The sequence below is a fragment of the Silurus meridionalis genome, chromosome 6 (assembly GCF_014805685.1).
Source record: "Silurus meridionalis isolate SWU-2019-XX chromosome 6, ASM1480568v1, whole genome shotgun sequence".
Lineage (NCBI taxonomy): Eukaryota > Metazoa > Chordata > Actinopteri > Siluriformes > Siluridae > Silurus > Silurus meridionalis.
The window spans coordinates 28817748-28833330 of NC_060889.1; the positions used below are offsets into that span (position 1 = coordinate 28817748).

The 15583-nt window shown below is 39.8% G+C and overlaps 1 protein-coding gene across 1 annotated transcript in view; it reads left to right on the top strand.

Annotated features, from left to right (window-relative positions):
• Window positions 1–4389, top strand: part of maf1b (MAF1 homolog, negative regulator of RNA polymerase III b) — a 14792-nt gene extending 10403 nt beyond the window's left edge. The window contains exons 4-8 of the mRNA XM_046851705.1: window positions 1859–2021; window positions 2321–2442; window positions 3045–3164; window positions 3273–3368; window positions 3501–4389. Of these exons, the coding sequence (XP_046707661.1) occupies window positions 1859–2021; window positions 2321–2442; window positions 3045–3164; window positions 3273–3368; window positions 3501–3525 (526 nt within the window). The 3' untranslated portion in view covers window positions 3526–4389. The remainder of the gene's footprint in view (window positions 1–1858; window positions 2022–2320; window positions 2443–3044; window positions 3165–3272; window positions 3369–3500) is intronic.
• The last annotated feature ends 11194 nt before the right edge of the window (window positions 4390–15583 follow it).

Genomic DNA, 15583 nt, shown 5'->3' on the forward strand with positions numbered 1-15583 from the left:
ATCTATCTATCTATCTATCTATCTATCTATCTATCTATCTATCTATCTATCTATCTATCTATCTATCTATCTATCTATCTATCTATCTATCTATCTATCTATCTATCTATCTATCTATCTATCTATCTATCTATCTATCTATCTATCTATCTATCTATCTATCTATCTATCTATCTATCTATCTATCTATCTATCTATCTATCTATCTATCTATCTATCTATCTATCTATCTATCTATCTATCTATCTATCTATCTATCTATCTATCTATCTATCTATCTATCTATCTATCTATCTATCTATCTATCTATCTATCTATCTATCTATCTATCTATCTATCTATCTATCTATCTATCTATCTATCTATCTATCTATCTATCTATCTATCTATCTATCTATCTATCTATCTATCTATCTATCTATCTATCTATCTATCTATCTATCTATCTATCTATCTATCTATCTATCTATCTATCTATCTATCTATCTATCTATCTATCTATCTATCTATCTATCTATCTATCTATCTATCTATCTATCTATCTATCTATCTATCTATCTATCTATCTATCTATCTATCTATCTATCTATCTATCTATCTATCTATCTATCTATCTATCTATCTATCTATCTATCTATCTATCTATCTATCTATCTATCTATCTATCTATCTATCTATCTATCTATCTATCTATCTATCTATCTATCTATCTATCTATCTATCTATCTATCTATCTATCTATCTATCTATCTATCTATCTATCTATCTATCTATCTATCTATCTATCTATCTATCTATCTATCTATCTATCTATCTATCTATCTATCTATCTATCTATCTATCTATCTATCTATCTATCTATCTATCTATCTATCTATCTATCTATCTATCTATCTATCTATCTATCTATCTATCTATCTATCTATCTATCTATCTATCTATCTATCTATCTATCTATCTATCTATCTATCTATCTATCTATCTATCTATCTATCTATCTATCTATCTATCTATCTATCTATCTATCTATCTATCTATCTATCTATCTATCTATCTATCTATCTATCTATCTATCTATCTATTGGTTGTGGTTTCTGATGTCAAAAAAGGGGCGGATTTGAAGACATGTCACCAGATTTAGCCAATGAAAATAAAGAATGTGGTGATCTTTAACTCGGCCCCTTTTTTTGATGTCACAGGACATTTCAACCAATAAACAAGCAGAATCTATGCACAGATTCTCTGCACTTCGTGTAATCAAGTTAGGAATAGGACACTGGTCACTGATCCCTCAGGAGCATGTTGAACTCCACAGAGAGGGAGGAGTATCAAGGACGGGGAAATAAGGGTTATTATATATTAATAAAATAGTTGAACCTTATTGTTACAAAAGTTAGATGCTGTACAGTGTAATCAGGGTGCAAGTAGGGTCTGTATCTGAGGGTCAACCTCTTTTCCATCGATAACTGACTGACTTCCTGTTAGCAGTTTCTGAGAGCCACAGCTCTTCTGAGCCGAGCTGAGTGTGGGAAACGGCATCTCCCTGCCGAGCGAGGTGTAACATCTACTTAATCAGATGGCCACGTGGCCCCGGTCGGGGCATTCCGAGCCGCTTGAACTTTCCAGAACCGCGACGAAAGATCGTATTTCAACTACAGCGTGACCACACGTGGCGCATAGAGCGTTTTCACACGGTGTCAGCAGATCGTGTGTACAAGATAGCCAGCATGCAGCCAGAGACAACAAGAACACACTGTTAAGATAAAACAATGGCTTAACCACATCTGCACGTATTCTCCGACCACCTGCATTTCATTTTACCATCCCGTGTTTCTTACCATCTCCGTCTCTGCGTCAGGTTGGGGAAGAGCGGCGATGACCCGGAGAACCCGCTGAGCGACAAGTGCTGCAGGAAGACCCTGTTCTACCTCATCACCACACTGAACGAATCGTTCCGTCCCGATTACGACTTCAGCGCCGCCCGGGCCCACGAGTTCAGCCGCGAGCCGAGCTCCAACTGGGTGAGTCTAGTCGGGAACTTTCCATTATCTCCTTATCTCCAGTAACATACACGACTCGGAAAAACTATCGGTATAGATTTTTGCTGATAGCAGTGAGTTCTAGCAATCAACTATCGGTACTGGTTCATCTGCAAAAGTTAGTTCTAGTTGAAAAGCTGCTTCTGGTTTTAAATTTGGTGCCACTGATTAGTAATTAGGAATAAAGTGAGGGTTGGAGTTCAGCAGTCCCTCCTGCTGTCAGTGATGTCTGTCTGCTGAAGTGTTTTATTTAATTTTTTTTTCCTCCCCCTTCCTATTAGGTGGCCAACGCTGTGAACAGCAGCTTGTACTCCTCCGTCGGGGAGGAGTTTAATACTCTCGGCCCAGAGCTGTGGAATGCCATCGACCAGGAAATCAACCTGCAGAGCTGTGACATTTACAGGTGTGTGTGCTACAGATCAATGTTAATTATTTACTGATGTGTTCAGCTTTTCCATTTTCCAAATGTCAGTTGATTTATTACTATATACTATAGTGATGTGGTCATGTGATCAAGCTTGCATTAGAGACCAGTTTCCCATACCAGCAGGTGGCAGTAGTCTGTATTCAGCATCCAAACATGGGAAAAAAATCTCTATGATCACTTCAGGTGTAAACGCTGATAGCTTTTTACTCTATACTCAGTTCTATCTATTGTGCTTTCCCTGTCTGCCAAGGCCGACCGTATCGGGCAAAATAAATCTGCATCGGTGGGCCTCTAATGCAGAGACCCCATAGTGCACTTTATTACCAGCAGAATGCAATGTGAGATTCAGCCACAGGAGTGATGCAACGATTAGAAACCAACAAATTGCTTTCTGTTATTAGTGCATTTATTAGTTCATGTGTGACCTAAAGGTTTCATTTCCCCCCCAAAACAAACTGATTTGAGTAGAAAGATCTAATATACAGGACCAAATTCAGTTCTCTGCAAAATAAGTGGTAATAAAGATGTGGATCTAAAGTGTGCTGAATGCTGAATAAATGTGTGTTGTGTGTGTTCAGCTATAACCCAGATCTCGATTCGGACCCCTTCGGTGAGGAGGGCAACCTCTGGTCTTTCAACTACTTCTTCTACAACAAGAAACTCAAACGCATCGTTTTCTTCACCTGCCGCTCTGTCAGGTCGGGACACACACGTGTGCGCGCGCACACACACACACACACACACGCACTCATGCTTTCAAAACCCCCAGTCAATGTTGGAGTCAATTAAAAATGTTCTTTCTACAGTGTCCTCAGTAGCTACGGCCGCAGTTGCCTGGACAACGAGCTGGACATGGAGCTGGATGACTATGAAGAGGAAGCAGACGGCTTCAGGGAGGACAGGTAAGGTGGTGTTTTTGTCTTGGGTTTTTTTTGTTTTTTAAAACTTCCTCTTCATACAGGAAGTGCAAAAATTTAGCAGTGAAATGGGAATTACAAAAGCATGACACGCTCTTCCTTCTCTCTCGCTCTCAGGTTCCCCCGAGCCTTGTGTGTGTAAATCCAGCTCGATCATCAGCCAACAAGATGTCACCTTTTTGTTTTTCTTCCTCCTCTTCTCCTTTCTATAATCTCGACAGGCCGACGGGTTGCATTTCCGCGGGGGGTATATAGCATTAACGATCAGATATTATGAAAAGAGTAGTTGTAGTGAGATTTTCTGTCTGCTTATGAAAGGCTCTTTGGACACTGAGGCCCTCTTTTGGACATTCTGGGAACAGTGAGGTTTAATACGAGACGAGCCTGAACGCCACTCTCTTCTCTTCATATCGGACACTTTGTTTTCTTTTTGTTTCCTCCTCCCTCCCCTAGGAAATGTCGTCAGTGCATTGACATTTCCTACATGCACCAGCAGCTGAAATGGGAGGGGCTATTCATAGCTGCCTAATGTTCAGTCCCTTGTGAGTTTGTGAATTTTCATTTTTTTTTTTTTTTTAAATCGTGATTTTTGTCTTCATTTCATCTCGCTCTTTATATACTCGTGTTTTTATATTTTAACTGTGTGCTTTTTTTTTTCTTTGTAATGGAAAGATTTTACTAGAATGGCTTTTATCGCACTGACCAAAATGTACCCAGTTTGAAATGTTTATTTGTATTTTTTGGTGGTGAACCCTCATGTGTGTGTGATCTAAGCTGCGGTGTGAAACGGAGGTCCACATGAATGAGGTTCAACTTTCTTTCAGAAAACAAGGGCAAAACCTTTATAAAACGTTTGTACGCAATCGGACTCTGGTCTGACTTTCATGGATCGACTTTGCATTCAAGGTGATGTGCAGGTTACGCAAGAAACCCGAAAGTGAAACCTGATTTCGAAAATGTTGCTTTTGTGTACACAAATGGAATAAAGCAAGTGTGTATAAATGTATTGTTGCGTGGTGTGTTAATTGCATACCAGGAATCCAGAAGACAACCTGGCTTTTGCCAATCCCTCAAACCGGTAAAGAAATCTGCATATTTATCCCAAATTAGCATAGATGACATTTATTAACATTTATAGCTTTGGTCGTATCTCTATTTAGCAACACTTCTTGTATAGAACTGAACCTTGCTCAAGGGCTCAGCAGTCTGGTGGTGCTGGGAGATAAAATCATGAGCTCTTAAACCACTGAACCACCACTTCCTTCCACCTGATGGCAGCAAGTTGCATGGTAGGAAATAAAGCCTTAAATCCTGATGTTGGATTGAAATCCCTGATCCCATGTGCTCCACTTCTTGCATTGAAAAACAGCTTCCTGAAGTCCATTAAGCTGCATTACTTCTAGCCCCTAGAGAAAAATGTTCTACTCTGCTGACACCCTTAAATTTATTTTAAGCAAATAAACTCAAAGTATTAATGTTTAGAGATTAAAAGAAAATTATCATTTTCACAACCAGTACAGCTCTTGGGAAATGTTGAAGTTGTGGTACCATAGGTCAGTGGATATCAGCATACGATATCGGCAAAATAAGATGATGGAACGTAACCTAGACAGCTACAAAATATACATGGATGAACTTGTCCAGTTAAAACAGGTGTTTGTTTGGTCTATAATGATTTATACGGTCACTATCATCTTACCTCCATGTTCTGCTGCAACTCGGAGTAGACAATCTCATCACCCACACTGTCTGTTTCATGAATCCTGGATTAACCTCAGTCCACAAAAAATTAGAGCCATTCGAATTTATAAAATATACCAGAAAATGTTTATACAAAGAATTAAATATATAACTGATTGTTATATATGATGCTGTTATTTCTATAGTAACAGTTGCTTCATATTTCAGTACCTTGTGTTCTAGCTTCTTTTTTCATTAGATTTAGTTTAAGATCAGCATAGGTCATAAAATTACCATTGGGCTCAGCATCAGTACCTGCAGCAGCAAGAGAAAAATAAAACACAAATACATTTAGCAGTGTAATATATAAATCAGCCAAACCTCATAAACCTGAGCTTTGTGGCTAGTCGTAATACAACCTGTTGCTAAACATAACAAGACCTCAATAACTGGCAACCTGCAACACTTTTATCATTTAGTGCTATTAGAAAAACATCAGAAACCAAATCAGACCCTGAGAAATTCGTCTGCTGTCATAACACATCTACAGATACCTGATCTTCACTACATTACAGTGAAAAGCCCCCTTGTGAAAAATAGGAGCGTCTATGTAAATATGCTGGCTGCAGGTTTCAGCTCACACCTTCATCTCCAGAGGACTCTCTAGACTCGACATCAAGAAAGGAGACCTGGGCCCTTTGCAACAGAATCTTTAGCTTCCTAACAGGTTGAAACCATGTTGTGAGGACAAGCTCTGCTAGTTTTCTGTGGCCACAAGTGCATGATGCTGCCACCACCATGCTTTACTGTAGGGATGGTATTGGTTAGATGATGTGTGGTGCCTGGTTTCCTTCGGGCATGACGCTTGACATTCTGACCAAATAGTTCAATCTTTGTTTCTCATGGTCTAAGAGTCCTTCAGGTGCATTTTATTTACCTAGCTTGTTGCATCGAAACAAATAGAGCATGCAGGTGTTTGAAAAAATTCTAAAGCCCAGGTGATTTCACACTTCATACTATCACTTTGAAGCCAAAAATTTATACAGTAAGTCCTGATTTTGTACAAATGTAGGTAAAGCTCACCTTTCTTTCTTTTCCTGCACCACAGGGAAATAAAGAAACTCAGTGAGAGGATAAACAAAAAGGCCAAACTCAGTCCCACTGCTAGACCTATTATTCCAATACCGGATCCAGAACCTGGAAGAAAGAAGTTTAAGAAGAAGATAATTGAAAAATAAATGATTTCTAACGTCTGACTGAGATCCAGCTTTTCGGTGACTCTCATCTCTCTGGGTGTTTACAGTGGTAGAAACCACTTTACATCTGACTTTGAGACATTGAGGATGATCATCTCTCCTGTGGTTTGTGCCTGGGAGACTGATCCATCCATCAGATCGGAGGTTTGGGGGATTTATGTAGCGATATATACAGTGTAGAGTCAGAGGATGTCCTTCAAGCACATGATGAGCAGGACTCCCCAAGATCACATCACCATCTAAAACAGAGAAAATGCCATTTGCTGTCAATGTTGATGAGAAGCATAATACTGGTCTGATACAGATTTATAGATACACTGATCAAGCATAACATTATGACCACTTGCCTAATATTGTTTTGGCCCCTTTTGCTGCTAAAACAGTTCTGACCTGTCAAACATTAACAGCAGTAACTTCTTCAGAAGTTTGAGCTTCAGGAACTCGTCTGTTTGATTAAACCACACGGACCAGCCTTTGCTCCCCATGTGCATCAATGAGCCTCGGGCTTGATACAATCCGATCTCAGAGGCCTACAGACAAATCCTTGGACTTCACAGCTTGGTTTGTGCTCTTACATGCACTGTTAACTGTGGGACCTCATATGGACAGGTGTGTGCCTTTCCAAAAAAATGTCCAATCCACTGAATCTATGCCAGGTGGACTCCAATCAAGTTGCAAAAAACCATCTCATGGATGATCAGTGCAAACAGGATGCACCTGAGCCCATTTTTGAGTGTTACAGCAAAGGCTGTGAATACATATGTACATGTGATTTCAAATAAAGTACTTTCAAGTTGTCACTAGATGGTACTGTTTGTAGAATTTTAAAGAATATAATGAATTTTATCCATTTGGGAATGGGGCTGTAACATAAAATGTGAAAAAAGTGAAGCACTGTGAATTATTTACGGATTCGCTGTAATCAGTTACTTTACCGATCTATAGCCATAATGGTATGCCTGATCAGTGTACATGCATTTAAATATGTTCCAACTTGATATTAAAACTATACCACCACAGCATGGGGAGCTACAGAAATACAGAAACTACAGTTACTAAGATAAACAGGATTTGAATGGTGATGTAAGACTCACCATGCACTGTGATGTTGACAGGATTACTGTTTCCTCCAGATTCAGACTCACACCAGTAAACTCCAGTGTCAACTGGATTCATGGAACTTATTTTGCATGTAGATCCTAAATGTAGAATGTAGGAGCCTCCAGGTCCTCTGCTGCTATCAGAGAGAGGCTTTACATGTCCAAAGTAACCATCTTTATTTTTAGTTAAACCATTTGCGTAGGGAACAACTGTGTACCAGCTGAATGTCCAGTCTGTAGAGGAGTCTGTAACCTCACAGCTTAGAGTCACTGAGTCTCCTTCAGTCAGCCAGTTCTGTGGAGATACACTCAGTACTGGTGGTGGTCGCCCTGTTACACAGGAAATACAAAATTATATGAATTTTTTTGCCATATGAATATAGAGAAATTTTCCCCATATGAATTCTGATATAAATTCCTCACACTGGTTTCAGACATACACTATATTGCCAAAAGTATTGGGTCACCTGACCTTTTCCTGCTACATGTGGTTCTTTTCCAAATTGTTAACACAAATCTGGAGGCACTCAATTGTACAGGACGTCTTTAGATGGCGCTATAATAAAAGTTTGCATTCATTTGAACTTGGAAACCCAAACCTGTTCCAGCATGGCAATGCCCCTGTGCACAAAATGAGCTCCTTGAAGATCTGGTTTACATGCTTTGGAGAGAAAAATCTTTAGTGACCTGCTATAGCGCTCTGATCTCATCCCTACTGAACACCTTTGAGATGAATGTGAATGCTGACTGCACCTCAGGCCTCCACACCTACATCAGTACCTGCCTCTCATAACACCCTTGTGGCTGATGAACACAACTATTCATAAGAACACTCCAAAATCTAGAAGAACATCTTACCAGAAGAGTGGAGGGAATTATAAAAGCAAATTGGGACTAAAGGTGAATCCGATGCCCAAAAATCACATACCAGACATATGACCAGGTGACCCAATACTTCTGATAATATAGTGTATATGAGGTGGAATCAAAATGTTTTAAGACTGGCTCTGTTTACAAGAAAGAACTTTATCGATCTACTTTTACACATTATCACCTACATAATAGTTCTCTTGCACAGTAATACAGTGCTCCCAGTGTTCCTGCCACTTCAGGAACGTGTCCTGGGAGTCTTTGTTTTCAAAGTGGGTCAAGCACGTTCTGCTAATGACACTGGATCTTACACTGGATATGTGGGTGTGGAAGCGAGATCATATGGATTGTACAGCGATGATCATCATGCACAAGTTGCGAAATGGTTGACATTTTCAGGGGTTGAGCTTGTTGAAGGGCTTCCTGATCTTTCGTCATCTTCCAGAGATGGTCTTCCATACCTGAAGAGCACAGCATGCTCAAAACACCTCAAACAACTCGTTGCAGCATTGCCTTATGACAAAAGTAGATCATGTCCACTGTCTTTGTGGCAGATTTGCCCAGTTTTATGCAGAATTTCAGGTTTGTTTATTGTTCTAATTTGCTTGTTATGATGAAATCGCAGACGTGGAACACAAGTAGTTAAAATAGCACCAGTTTCACCGTTAGTCTCTAAACTTACCACCTTGTATACTGAGTGGCAGGGTGGTGTGGTAATTGTTAACTTTATTAAATGTATAAATAAACAACACATCACACTTTTTTATCAATTTATAGTTACATTAATGCAACTGTTATTGTTGTTGAATGTCAGCAAAAGTAAAGAGCTCCCATATCACTTAAATTCTAGCAAGTTTTTCCAAATTTCTCAGTGTTTTTGATAAGTCCAAAGCCTGGTGTGGAGGCGGGTAAATGGCCAAGCACCGGTTTGTGAATGGAGGCCAGAGGAAGTGAGTGGTAAATAATCTCACAGCTGTACATAAGTGTCAGTTAACAGTATTAATAGTAATGAAACTGTCACATTGGACAGTAGATTTTGGATGAAATACATGTAGCTATGTACTTCCTATGTTTCTCTGTCCATACTTTAAGACCATATAATTTTATCTGGACTGCGGCTTGTTTGAATCAATGTCACAATACAATAAGACGATACCTCAATGCATAGGTCGTCTGAATTGTCATCTATCATGGAATGTCCTGCCCAGTCACCACACCTAAACCCTAATGACCTGCTATGGGATGAACATGAAACCTTCAACTAGTGAAGAACATCTATGGCACATTTTACACGAGGCAAGTTGAGGTATTTAACCTGAATGTTTGGAGAAATGAGCTGTCCAGGTGCTGAAGCCGTGTAAAGTTGGTATTCATGCTAAGGGAGAGTTTTTCAATGAAAATAAAGTGTTAACAGTTATATATTTGTTTGGTCAAGGTAAATCTTTATACCTTTACATTACTGAGTTTATTGCATAGAAACTAAGGAAGATGCAAGTATTCAAAAACCTGACTAAACCTGAATAAAAACTAGGTGTTTCCAACCATGACAGGCACTCTAGCTCCAATACCATGTTTCATTTTTAACATATATTTATGATTCAATGAAAATTTTACAGAATTATATGGAATTGCAAATATTCAACAAATTAACACTCTTCTAACATGTGGTAAAGAAATGTGATAAAATCCTGACATTCCTCTTGCTACAATATTGACTGGATCACTGAGCTCTGTGTAGTTGTCTTTAAAAGTGTTTTGCCTACGTGCCATACATGTGTACGCTGTTTCTTCTGCAGTCACACTGAGTGTGTTGGTGTATGTAGCTACAGTATTCAAAGGCTGTGAATCCTAATTATTTTTGTACCAGAGAAATTCCCATCCATCCGTCTACTGCATCTCACAACTCAAAGTGACGGTGTCTCCAGTGTAAACAGATGTCTGAGGAGTCACTCTCAGACTCGGTTTGGGTTTAGCTGTTGGTATGAAATGATGCTGATAAGTAAAACTATGTTAGTAAAAAGGCTTTAACACCCTTAACTTAAGCAGTAGATTCATTTATAATCAACAGCTTAATCTCTCTATTAAATATACACAATTTGAAAAGCGGTCGGAATCAAAGCAAAAGTACTCAATGCTTTGATGTTAAATTAATGAAAAAAAATTTTTACATCTGAATTTTGCTAGTCATTATTTTTTAATACCATTCATCTTAAATGAATGTAAAGAAAAATTCAATAAAACACATCTGAGTCTAATTACATCTCTGATGGTATGAGAACAGGCTCAACATTTGCTCTATTTCAGTGTGTTCAAAATAATAGATTGGGTTATGAAAACTATAAAATAAAATATTTTGTAGCTAAACACAAATCAAACATGATCATCATAAAAAGAACAATTAAATATAATCACCTTGAGGATGTGCTACTGGTAAAAGTGAAATCAGCACTAAAAAGGGAACAGATACAGAGAACATGACATTATCATGAAACTGCTTCAGTTTGTCAACAATCTGTAAGTAACTGGATAAAGGTATCTGCCAAATGCTATGAATGTAAAAAGTAGAAATAAGTTGGATGATGTAAAATAATCTGGTCAAAATATAATTGAAAATCTGAGGAATGAGAGTTTGATGGCCATCAGTAGATAAAAAAATCTCCTGGTTTGAACAATTTCATAGAAATGTGTAGGGGAGAATATTTCAACCCAAAAATGCCTACTTTTGCAGAGCAACTCAAATACGTACTCATTGCCAAGTACTTTACCAAGTGCTTAGTCTCACCTGTGTATAAAAATAAATAAATAAATAAATAAAAAAAAAAAAAAAAAAAATATATATATATATATATATATATATATATATATATATATATATATATATCAATATATATCAATATATATATATATATATATATATATATATATATATATATATATATATATATATATATATATATATATATATATATATATATATATATATATATATTCTCTGCATTCATGTGGTTTCCTGGGATGTTTAAAACAAGGAAAACAATGACCATTGAAATGTATGACATTTACAAGAACAGCTACAACTAAATATTCCCATTTAATAGATTACATTTTTTTTTATCTGTTGTGCTATTTTACCTTATTTCACTCCATAATCCAGATCTGCAGCAGATATTATGATTAATAATTGTCTTAGGAATTTGGCCATAAAACTTTACACACACATAATAATGGCACAATGAACTCCCCATATAGGACATTCAGACTTCAGTATTTATTATAATGAAGAAAAAAGAGAATATTTACTCACAAACCATCATATGAAGTCGACCGAACTCCATCTTGCTTCTCTTCTGACAGACTGGTTATGTTAAAGAAAAAAGACAGGAAAAAGAGGCAGAGATACCTGCATGTAACTTCTGTTTTTATACAGAAACTGAACCTGCTTTTCCTTCTGCTTTAGGAAAAAAAAAATCAAATATGTTTTTTTTTTCTTTCTAACACTCATACAGAGTAGGACAGAAGAAGAGTTGGAGACAGTAAGAATAATTACCAATATTTTCTCAATGAGAGAAAAAGAACCATCAGTTGAAAAGTAATAAATTCTTTGTTAGTGTTAAGATGGTTCTCACACTGGTTCACACACATTCCTTTGTTTGTTCAGTGTCTATAAAATATTTATGATGTTAGTATGTAAGGTATACAGGGAGTCTTTATCTGGGCTCACACATCTCTGGCTATTATATCTTCTTATCCTAACAGGAAACAGCTTTAGGTCAGGCTTTCTTTCCTTCTTCTTCTTCTTCTTCTTTCGGCTGCTCCCATTAGGGGTCGCCACAGCGGATCATCCGTCTCCATACCATCCTGTCCTCTACATCTGCCTCTTTTACACCAACTACCTGCATGTCTTCCCTCACCACATCCATGAACCTCCTTTTTGGCCTTCCTCTTTTCCTCCTACCTGGTGGCTCCATCCTCAGCATTCTTCTACCAATATAATTCATGTCCCTCCTCTGCACATGTCCAAACCATCTCAATCTCGCCTCCCTCACCTTGTCACCAAAACATCCTACATGCGCTGTCCCTCTAATAAACTCATTTCTAATCTTATCCATCCTCGTCACTCCCAACGAAAACCTCAACATCTTTAGCTCTGCTACCTCCAGCTCCACCTCCTGTCTTTTACTCAATGCCACTGTCTCTAAACCATACAACATCGCAGGTCTCACCACAGTCCTATAAACTTTCCCTTTCAATTTTGCAGATACCCTACTATCACAAATCACTCCTGTCACTCTTCTCCACCCACTCCACCCTGCCTGCACTCTTTTCTTCACTTCTCTAACACACTCTCCATTACTTTGCACTGTTGAACCCAGGTACCTGAATTCCTCCACCTTCTGAAGCTCTTCTCCTGCAACCGCACCACTCCACTGCCCTCCCTCTCATTCACACACATGTACTCTGTCTTACTCCTACTGAGTTTCATTCCCCTTCTCTCCAGTGCATATCTCCACCTCTCCAGGCTCTTCTCAACCTGCTCCCTACTCTCACAACAAATCACAATATCATCCGCAAACATCATAGTCCAGGAGACTCCTGTCTGACCTCGTCCGTCAACCTGTCCATCACCACTGCAAACAGGAAAGGGCTCAGGGCCGATCCTTGATGCAGTCCAACCTTCACTCTAAACCAGTCTGTCGTACCTGCTGCACACTTCACTGCCGTCACACTGTCCTCATACATGTCCTGCACCACCCTTACATACTTCTCCGACACACCTGACTTCCTCATACAGTACCACAACTCCTCTCTTGGCACCCTGTCGACGCCTTCTCTAAATCCACAAATACACAATGCAATTCCTTCTGTCCTTCTCTATACTTCTCCATCAACATTCTCAAAGCAAATATGGCATCTGTGGTGCTCTTCCTCGGCATGAAACCATACTGTTGCTCACAGATGGTCACCTCTTCTCTCAGCCTGGCTTCCACTACTCTTTCCCATAACTTCATGGTGTGACTGATCAACTTAATACCCCTGTAGTTACTGCAGGTCTGCACATCTCCTTTATGCTTAAAGATCGGTACCAGCACACTCTTTCTCCATTCCTCAGGCATCTTCTCACCTTCCAAAATCCTGTTAAACAATCTGGTCAAAAACCCACTGCCATCTCTCCTAAACATCTCACGCTTCCACGGTATGTCATCTGGTCCAACCGACTTTCCACTCTTCATCCTCTTAATCGCTGCTCTCACTTCCTCCTTACTAATCTTATCTACATCCTGCTTCACCATCTCCACATCATCCAACCTTCTCTCTCTGATTTTCCTCATTCATCAGCTGCTCAAAATACTCCCTCCACCTTCTCAACACACTCTCCTCACTAGTCAACACATTTCCTCTCCATCCTTTACTGCTCTAACTTGCAGTACATCCTTTCCAGCTCGGTCCCTCTGCCTGGCCAATCGGTACAAATCCTTTTCTCCTTCCTTAGTGTCCAACCTCTCATACAGCTCCTCATATGCCTTTTCCTTGGCTTTCGCCACATCCTCTTAACCTGCTGCCGCATCTCCTTGTACTCCTGCCTACTTTTCTCATCACTCTGTCTATCCCACTTCTGTTTTGCCAACCTCTTTCTCCTTATGCTCTCCTGCACTTCCTCATTCCACCACCACGTCTCCTTGTCTTCCTTTCTATTTCCAGATGTCACACCAAGTACTTTTCTAGCTGCCTCCTCATCACTCCTGCAGTAGTTGCCCAATCATCCAACACCTCCTTAACACCACTGAGCCTCTCTCTGACCTCTTCCCTGAACCTCACACTACACTCTTCCTCCTTCAGTTTCCACCATCTTATTCTTCTTTCAGTCCTCACTCTCCTCCTCTTCATCCTCGCCTCCAAAACCATCCTACAGACCACCATCCTATGCTGTCTAGCTACACTGTCCCCTGCCAACACCTTACAGTCGCCAATCTCCTTCAGGTTGCATCTCCTGCATAGCACATAGTCCACCTGTGTGCACCTTCCTCCACTCTTATCGTCACCCTATGATCCTCCTTCTTTTTAAAATAAGTGTTCACCACTGCCATTTCCATCCTTTTAGCAAAATCTACCACCATCTGCCCTTCCACATTCCTCTCCTTAAAACCATACCTACCCATCACCTCCTCATCACCTCTGTTCCTTCACCCACATGCCCATTAAAGTCCGCCCCAATCACTAACCGTTCTTTCCTAGGTACACCATCTACCACTTCATCTAATTCACTCCAGAATCTTTCCTTCTCCTCCATCTCACAGCCAACTTGTGGAGCATAGGCACTGATGACATTTATCATCATCCTTCAACTTCCACCTTCACGATCATCACCCTATCAGAAACTCTCTTCACCTCCACTACACTCTTACTGTACTCTTCCTTCAGAATCACCCCTACACCATTTCTCTTTCCATCCACACCATGATAAAACAGTTTAAACCCACCTCCAATGTTCCTGGCCTTACTCCCTTTCCACTTGGTCTCCTGAACACACAACATATCTACCTTTCTCCTCTCCATCATATCAGCTACCTCTCTCCCTTTACCCGTCATAGTACCAACATTTAAAGTACCAACCCGAACCTCCACTCTCCTACACTGCTCCTTTCCCTGCCGTCTCTGTAGACGTCTTCCTCCTCTCCTTCTCCTCCTTCGGCCAACAGTAGCCCAATTTCCACCGGTACCCTGTCGGCTAACGATACCTGTGGCGGTCGTTGTTAACCCGGGCCTCGACCGATCCGGTATGAAATTCTCATTTGTGATCCGCATATTTGATTTGGCACGTGTTTTACGCTGGATGCCCTTCCTAACGCAACCCTCCCCATTTACCCGGGCTTGGGACCGGCACTAAGAATGCACTGGCTTGTGCCTCCCTAATGGCTGGGTTCAGGCTTTCTTTCCAATGTGTGTATAAACTTGTCTATTGCCTGCAATAAACCTAAGAAGAACATTGCTTGATTATGTGTGCTGTGTGATTCTTTTCTGATATCAGATAATGCACCACGAGTTTCGTAGTTCGCATGGAAAACCTCTCTAAGAACTAACGTATTTTTCGGACTATAAGCCGCTACTTTTTTCCCACGTTTTGAACCCCGCGGCTTAAACAACGAAGCGGCTTATTTATGTATTTTTCCTGGGTTTTTCCCGGTTTCACAAACTTCAAGCCAAAAAACTGAACCCCATAACATTAGACCAATGAAATTTCCGAACGGAAACGAAAAAACGCACCTCACCTGTGTTCTGAGCTGCACAGCATCGG